This window comes from Juglans regia, chromosome 4 (assembly GCF_001411555.2).
Source record: "Juglans regia cultivar Chandler chromosome 4, Walnut 2.0, whole genome shotgun sequence".
Classification (NCBI taxonomy): domain Eukaryota; kingdom Viridiplantae; phylum Streptophyta; class Magnoliopsida; order Fagales; family Juglandaceae; genus Juglans; species Juglans regia.
This window is the reverse complement of record NC_049904.1, coordinates 23,459,318-23,468,634: the sequence shown is the minus strand read 5'-3', so window position 1 is coordinate 23,468,634 and position 9,317 is coordinate 23,459,318. Positions and strand designations below refer to the sequence as shown.

The 9,317-nt window shown below is 30.7% G+C and overlaps 1 protein-coding gene across 1 annotated transcript; it reads left to right on the top strand.

Moving 5' to 3' along the window:
• The first annotated feature begins 2,758 nt into the window (after positions 1-2,758).
• On the top strand, positions 2,759-4,524 carry LOC108990221 (WRKY transcription factor 71-like). The gene is made up of 3 exons (XM_018964110.2): positions 2,759-3,377; positions 3,485-3,631; positions 4,002-4,524. Exons 1-3 carry the CDS (start codon positions 2,932-2,934, stop codon positions 4,393-4,395), a joined length of 987 nt encoding a protein of 328 aa, XP_018819655.1. The 5' UTR covers positions 2,759-2,931; the 3' UTR covers positions 4,396-4,524.
• Positions 4,525-9,317: the final 4,793 nt, after the last annotated feature.

The window sequence follows — 9,317 nt, the reverse complement described above, 5'->3', positions numbered from 1 at the left end:
TCTTACCTGTTTCTTAGAGCCACGTGCACTTTGACCTTTTCAAGCCAGGGCATGGCTACGCATCCTAAATAAATATTTTGAATAAATATTTCGAATAGGTTATTTTATTTTTTTATTATTTTTTATGTATTTTTTTAATTATTATAAATATTTTTTTAAAAAAATAAAAATTCATAATATTATTAAAAAATATTTTCTTAATCATTAAATAAAAAAAAAAAAATCATTCGAGACATAAATTTGAGACAGATTTTCAAGATAATAAATATTTTTTCATATATATATATATGTATGTGTGTATATATATATACACACACACATGTATGTATGTATGTGCATTTTCAAAAAACATGTTAAATCATCGATCGAGTTCATTTTCCCAAGGTTTGTTGTAATAGTGATGAGTCCGAATGAGTTTGATGTGGCCTCGTTCCGGTTGTTGACTTTGGGGTTTTGTCTAAATTTTAAGATTTATATAATTCGAAGAGAAATTAATTACGAGAAATGATTTATATAATCTTAAAATATAAAAGTTTCGTACACTTTTCTTAATATAATGAGATACATAATTTTATTTTATTGGAGGTAAAGTTTAGGAAAATATGTAACATCTAATTAAAATGGTATGATATAATATAATGAAATCTGAATACAATTTTTCATTTAATAAAAGAACTTATTAGATTTTTTTTTTTTTACAATATGAATATATATATATATATATATATATAAACCAATCATTCATCCAACTATTCACATAATTATTCAGCAAACGGATGAACAATTAGAAGAGTGTGTTTCCCTTTTCAATTAAAAACATTATCACGCCTGATTAAAATTATTAATTGGGTTTATTTTTTAACCATGCATTCATGATTTTAGGTTAATTTTTTCTCTTAATTATGTGATGAATAAAGAGTATCATTTTTACTAATTATTCGCATGCAAATTAAAGTCATATAACGTACGTGTTAGGAGATTATATATTTAAATTAATAAAAAGCCCAACACTAAAACATGAATTATTATTCATACTTGATGATATATATATATATATATATAATTAATTATAACCATATGACCAAATCTAAATGGCCTAACTCGATCAAATTAATGAGTCAAATGCGTCGACTCAAGGTGAAAGTTGATTATTGACAAGGTAAAACAGCATCCCAATGAGAGTCCTGGCCACTAGCTTTCTTAGCACGCCTCATGTATACATTGTCAACAAAACAACTCTCTGCATACCGAAATTGATCATGCATCAAGTCTTTTAATTAACGTATCATATCAAATTACGTAAATTTAAAAAATACTTCTTTCTATATATATAAAAATTAAAATATTAAATTACATCAAAAAATAAAATAGACGTCAAAGGAGACATTTGTTTACAAATTATATCGATAATCACTCTGATGATCATAATCTCTAAGATTTTGCCAATTTTAGTCTTGAGCTCTAGCTCCATAGTAGTCTACTAATTAATGATCATATTTTAAATTCAAATTAGTATTATTTTTAATAAAATTTATTTTCTAATTAATTATATTAAATAAGTACACGTATTAATACACAGAATCACTTATAATTAAAATTTTCCTAATATTAGTGTATATCACGAGGACTTGAAATTTTGGAACACTACTCCTAAAGTTTCATCACGATCATCTCAATTATTGTATTGTAAAGGTGTGTTTGGCAAGTGAGAGTACTTGAGATACTCTCACTACTATTCTTTATTTTATTATTATTTTTTATCTACTTTTTTACTATTCATTACTTTTTATCTACTTTTTACTACTATTCAATATTTTATTATTACTTTTTCATTATTTTGTTACTACTATTTATAAACATTCTCAACACTTCTCACTACCCAAACGTACCCTAAGTCTGCTCGAATATCGATAACCCCTAGAGATTTGTTTGCCCGAGACCAAAGAATCAACTGATCAGTACTTTTGTATATAAAATTAATGAGTTTTAGAAGCTCGGGGAGAGTGATCAGGCCAAGCCATTAATTTAAATTGAAAGGAGAGAATCTTAATCATTACATTAAAGGAATATTGTCTTTTATATCCTCTTTTATTTATTTATTACTAAAAACTAAAAAATTAAAAAAAAAAACTTTTGTATTTATAGTAGGACTTTGTTTGGATACAAAAGTTTGCTATTTTAACTTATAACTGAGTATACAATTGCGACAAACATTCGACGTAGTAAAAATCTTCAAGAAAGATCAAATCCGACAATTTTAAGAGTTATTTTAGGCAATTTTTGGTATTGAGTCTTTTTTTTATAGTGATATTAAGAGTATTTCAAATTATTTGTGAATAGTAGTGAAATTATTTATGAATAATAGTGAATATTTTGTGAATAATAGTGAATATTTTGTGAATAGTAATAAACTGTTTGTGAATAGTAATAAATTAATTTGCGAAGATTGACTGAAAACAGTTGTGTTTCTAAACAAGAATTAAGAATTATTCTATTATCAAATCGGTGTGTAGAACACATGTATCATATATTCAGGTTATTTAAATAATAAAATTTGATTTATAAAAAATAATTTTTTAAAATTTATATTTTAAATTAGTGACGTGAATAGTATATAATATAGAGCACTTAGAACAAGGGTATTGAAAAACTAAATAAGACTAATGTTACATCTGAAAGTCACTTTTTGGACTTGTGACTTGGAAGGTGTTTTGTCAACCTCCTTTTTAAAGTGATATTATAGCATAAGTCCTATTCAAACCTAGACTCCTTCTGCTCTTTTCTTCTATATATAAAACTCCTAATCACATTACCAGAGATATAAAGTGTAGAGATTGGAGAAATACTGGTAGTCATAGAACGAAAGGACCTTAAAAGCAGCTTCCCGTCAAAGCTTCCTTTTTCCTAATTCCTCTTCCTCGATCCTCCTCCATGTCTGATGAACCTAAAGACCTTTTCTACCATTACCTATTTCAAGATAATCAGCATCTTGAAAGTGGGACTGGCAGCTCATACAATGAAAAGCCTTCTTACAATAATTATTCACAAGGATTTGATGATGATCCTTCTAATTACATCATGAGCAGCTTCAATGATCAGAGTTTGGAACGACCTGTGGTTTATAATTCAATGGCAAGCGCCTTTGGTTTGTCACGGCCGCCTTCATCATCCCAAGTATTTGCTTCAGTTGAAAGCAATCCGAAGCCAAGGGAAGTTGGAGATTTAGGTGGTGGTAGTGGTGATGTTATTGTGACTGCAAACTCTTCGATCTCTTCCTCTTCAACTGAGGCTGGTGCTGAAGAAGATTCAGATCACAAGAGTAGCAAAGATAGGCAACCAAAAGAATTGGAAGATGGAGGGGAAAGCTCTAAGAAAGTGTAAGTTTGAATATTCTTGGTGTGTAAATCAATGGCAAATTTCTTTTTATTTTTTATTTTTTAGGATATGGTCATGCAAGCAATATTAATGGGAGTTAAATTAACAGGCCGAGCAAAGCAAAGAAGAAAGGAGAGAAAAAGCAAAGGGAGCCACGGTTCGCTTTCATGACCAAGAGTGAGGTTGATCATCTGGAAGATGGATATAGATGGAGAAAATATGGACAGAAGGCTGTCAAGAACAGCCCTTATCCAAGGTAAGTTATCATTTTCTTGCACCCAAAAGCAAATTAATTTGCATATCTGCTTGGCTTCTTACATTAATTCCTTATATATGTTGGCTCCTTTCCAAATTAACTACATGGGATCAAAAGAACAGATCCGAAACCTGAAGTTTTACTGCAATATATATGTTGTTTGACCGTATTAATTAGTTTGATCAATATTCCTTTAATTCCCATCTGCATGCATGTGGATCATCTTTTGTTTCCATATAATTAAAGAAACCCTAAAGTGTCCTGAAACCTAATGAAAATAGATATATGGTGTGAAAATCTGATGTCTTGGGTCTCGAAGAAGATCAACTTGATCGATCTGAGAACTGAAATGGTTAATTTCCAAAAGCAGGAGCTATTACAGGTGTACAACTCAAAAGTGCACAGTCAAGAAACGAGTTGAGAGGTCATATCAAGATCCAACCGTTGTGATCACGACATATGAAGGTCAGCACAACCACCCAATTCCCGCAACGCTTAGAGGTAGTAGTACTGCGGCCGCAGCAATTTTCTCACCTTACTGCATGTTCACACAGCCGACAGCAGCAGCAAGACCAGTACCAACCTTTCCTCAACACTATTTTGCGACTCATGCTCAGATCATGCCTGCTCAAACAATGAATAGCCAGCATCATGAGCAAAATCCACCTAATAACCCTCATCATGATCATCAACTTCCTGACTATGGATTATTACAAGACATAATTCCCTCGATGTTCCTTAAACAATATAATTATGAGCCATGAATTAGCTGATCATCATGTTTCTTGATCCTTTCTCGATTGGTGTCTCTCGTTGACAAACAATTTCTAGATACGTAACTATATATGTTTTTCTCCAGTACTTCTTGTTGTTCCCGAGAAGGCGGCCACTACTTTCACACACGCTAGCTAGCTTGGTTTAGAAGTAACGTTGAAATATCTTTAGATTATTTAAGTTACTGGGCCACTTTTGGTTATACAATTAAGATGAAATGAGATGAGATATTTTATTAAAAATTGAATATAATATTGTTATAATATAATTTTTAATACTATTATTGTTTTAGAATTTAAAAATATTAAATTTTTATTATATTTTATGTGTGAATTTAAAAAAATTGTAATGATAAGATAAGATGATATGAATAAAATTAGGTTTGGAATTAAATTAATTTCTTGAATTGCCTCTCAGGAAAATGCATGGAATTAAGAAGATCATGAGGTTTGGTACGTTGTGTGTAGTTTAGTGATTTTAGACATCAAAAAAGGAAAAAACGAAAAAGAAAAAAAGAGAGACATGTACGACACATGATTATCTGAGCTTTTATAAGTACTACGTGTATATATATATATCCAGCTAGCTATACGGTGTATGTATAATCCTTTTGTGATTTTCAAGTAGGAGAGATTAATATTCTTCCTCCGTTTTCCTTTGATTTGTTCAATTAAAGGGTTTTCTTTGCCTTTGAATTTCCAGAATATCGACCTTTGATTCGATTCTCCAATTGCATTAATAATTAAATGCATGAAAATGTAAGAATTATGTACCCTTTTACTCATACTGTTGAATCTTTCAAATGAATTAAAAAGTCAGAACATGTTATTCACCAAAAAAGGGAGATCAAAGGGATCTATATATGTGCCAAAACCAAAAGGTTCAAAAATAAAAAGCATACATGCATGAAAGATGATCAGCTCCAAGTTCTATATATATATATATATATATATATATATATATTCGATCGATATTTCTGTCTCCAAAAGCAGAGTCACTTTCAATCTGGGTCCGAGGGGACCCAAATAACATGCAAATTTCTACTGTCTCTGGCCATAAATCAACGTCCAGGAAGTTCCTTACCAAGCAATCTGGACATCCGTACGAAAGGTGATTTGAAAAAAAGAAAAATGAGGTGGAAAAAATCCTAACCCACCCATTAATATATACATGTTTCAGTTGTCATATTTTAATTTTCTTCATATAAGACCACGTCTCATGATAATATTGTATATACATGAGGAAGATCAAACACGAACACGATCGAGTACTTGTCGGGCCGGGACATTTAAGAAATACTTATCAGAATACAGCAGCTTCTTTCATTTTGCCCTAATTTGTTCTGATCTCTCTCTCAAATATTTTAGTTCTTTTTAATCCCGACATTTAGGTTGTGGAATACGTGAGTGCATCATGTTGTTCTGGTATCAGTGCTCGTTGTGTCCTGATATTTACCACATAGCATACTCATCACTGGAGAAAGATTATGATATCAGATCATCATCAAAGATATCTGTAGATCATTAATCGCTTGAAGTAATTAATTAAACACTTGCAATATTGTCCACTCTTATCTATAATTTCTAACAAATGGTACCTAAAAGCTAGAAAATTAAAAGTAAGGTTGACATATGTGGAGGGTGATCTTGTGGAGGGGAAAAACTAATTCAAATTAATTTTAAATCGATCTTATTAGTTAATTAAATTATCTTATATATTAAATGGTTTGAGTATGCGCAGTCTATTTAGACTTATATATTATATATTAATATAATAAGTTGATTTTTGTGGTAATTAAAAACAGGAGAGGTAATTAGAAAGCCAATAGAATTAATGAGTAGGGCTAGCTGACATTAATACATATTGTTGTATCGGATTTCGGTCGTGTCAAGTTCAGTACTTGTGTCGTATAGGTGTAGTTAATTTTAACTTGATCCATTTAATTAATCCAATGAGCTATAAGATCCATCAACTCGAACAATATGCTAATTTTGTGCAGAGTTTATGAGTTAAACAATTACTAGCCTTGATTGAAACTCACACACACACACACATATATATATATATATATATTGGGTTGTTCAACTCATGTCAAATAATTCTATAGGAGTCAAGCAAGCTATCAATTTAATAAACAATTAAATACATAAAATAAACGAAGTGCATAATATTAAGATTGGTATTGAAGGAAAATCCTTTAAAAACCACTTTAAAGGTAAAACCATACGGAGCAGCCAAACTCAAAAAAATCAATTTTATTATTTAACAATTAATTATAAGTAAAGTTTAATTATAAAATTTTTGTCAATTGAAACTCTTACTTGACCAGACAAATGATCCATTTGTTTTCTACCGTAGTAGCAGCTAAAACCTCTGACGATCTTTCAAACATTGACTTTTCTCCTGGAACTCCAGTGGCTGAAACTTGACAATCAATTCTCTAACATGGAGTATACACGCACTCAAAAAGAGAGATAAAATATTAGAAACACTCATGTACCACTCTCTGAGAGAAACAATATGAAAATTATCCAATGAATTTTCTCACCAAAATATGTACTGAAAAGTACTCTAGAAAATATGCAAATCTGAATTTCTACTGATTCTAAGCAATAGGATTCCTTAAATAAACAATTTGAAAATCAATTCTAATTACAGTAGGATTCTGCTGACGGAACAAATCTGATAGAAGTTTAATCTGCAATAGGACTCTGCTGACATAATGAGTCTGGTAGGAATTTGATCTGCAATAGAACTCTGCTGATGGTCGCGAAGTCGTCTCCTGACAAAATGCTGACATTTCACGATAACTCTTCATTGCAGTAACAGATTTCAGATTAACCTCTTATTTGGATAAGTGCAGATTTCTTAAAACTCGATTTTTCCACTTATAACTTATCTAAACAACCTCTATTACCTCCAAGATAAACTTAAGATTGTTATAGATAAAATCGATAAATAATTTACATTCATTCAAAATTATCAACTCAATGATAGGATAAACTCTATCATTTTAGTCACTTAATCCTATACAAACTTATCAACTTAATCATCTAATCCTAACTAAACTTTTATATCTACAAGTTCTACAGGAGTCAATCTTAATTCAATTCTTTTAATTAAACGAGTCAGATCCCTTAATTATCCTATTTATAATGAATTTCGTGCCATCCATCATGATGAAGTACCGTATGTTGTGATGCATTTGTTGTTCCGCTCATAGTACAGCTTATTCAAACGAGATTTTAAATTTCTTGGACCTTTCAACTATATATCATGATCAAAAGCCGGCCAAACCCCATGCAGTACTAGTAGTACTTCTCCAAAATATTCCTGAGAAAATCATGTCATGCAAAAATTATCAGGTTAATAATTAAGACAAAGGCTTGATGATTATAAAACATGATCTTCTTCTTAGTACGTCATTACAAGAAAATTATTTATTTGTAGACAATTAATTTCAGTAAAATGACTATTTACAGTTAAAATGAGTTTATTTTAATCACAAATAATTTTTTTATCGCAATTAAATGGCCACAAAAACTAATTTTTTTTTGTAGTGCGTAATTCTAATTAGGTGGTACTACTGTACATTAATTAATTTGATGGGTTTTCTCATCTTGATCATGTCATGATCATGAGATGCTTAGTTTCTGATAGTATATGCATGCAGCTAGCTAAGCTTTGGTACCTCCGTACCTGTGTTCTTGCGCATTGATCGAGTTGCATGCAGAAAAAGCAATTGAACTGATGATCACTTCCTTTGAAAAAAAAAAAAAAAAAAAAATTCCTGAAAGGTTGGTCCTGATGGTCACCATGATATATTAATAGCATTTATACGCGATGAGATAGGGACCAATCGACTTGAGTTAGTCGTAGCATAACTACCCTAATCCTGTTATGGATATATATAATCGGACTATATAATAATTAGTCGATGGATAGAGATGACAAACGAGTCTGATGATTTTCGAGCATCATGCCCTGCATGATGAAGATGAAGATTCAAATTCAAGACTTTAATTCCATCGACCATCAAGCAACTCAAGAAGAAGTACTCGATCATGATCATGATCTCTTACTACCAATAGTACGTACAGAGATCCTCTGGGGAAACAACATCGATCAAAGCCCTAATTCAGCTGATCTATTCCCTCGCCCTTTCATTAAAAAGGAAAAAGAAAATCCTACGTACCCCACGATCGAGGACATGCATTTCACCAACGAAAACTACTAGTCATGGAGATATATAGCGTCTTTACTCTCTATATGTAAAATCTCAATTAAAGCATGCATGCAAGTAATCATTCAATTTCTTATGATTTGAAAAATATATATCATTTATTTTTTATCAGACGTATAAAATATTATACATAAGCTGATTTTGTGACAAATTAGATATATCCTATAATGACTTTAAATATATATTAACAAGATGGTCTTTAATGTTCAAGATCACCTAATTATTTTTTCTTGGAAAACATATATATTTCTAATTTTGAATAAAAATTAAGAAATAAACGTTTGGATATTTTAAAAAATGAAAATAAAACCCATAATTTCGGTACTTAGTAATTCTACACATATGTCTTAACAAGCTAGGGAAGACGGACTCAATGATCATCATGTGAAACCCGTGATTGTTTGGTTCCTTAATTAGTAATGGTACGTGTACGTGTATGTATATATATATATATATATATATATATTTTATATATATATATATTGTTAATACCAAAAATTACACAATAGGCCAGAATGAGAGAAAGTGTCAATCTCGGCCTGTTGAAGTGATCCAAGACTAGATGAGGCGGTTCGGAGCCCACAATGACGCTGGTCCGAAAAAGTAGTACGGTGCCCTTACGTATATCCATAATAGTGAATAGAAAGTAGATACAAGAAGTATAAATAA

Excerpts from the sequence above, each read along its gene's own strand:
- LOC108990221 (XM_018964110.2), top strand. The coding sequence starts at position 2,932 with ATGTCTGATGAACCTAAAGACCTTTTCTACCATTACCTATTTCAAGAT. Across the intron at positions 3,378-3,484 it reads GGGGAAAGCTCTAAGAAAGT|GCCGAGCAAAGCAAAGAAGA; the intron begins GTAAGTTTGAAT and ends TTAAATTAACAG. Across the intron at positions 3,632-4,001 it reads AAGAACAGCCCTTATCCAAG|GAGCTATTACAGGTGTACAA; the intron begins GTAAGTTATCAT and ends TTCCAAAAGCAG.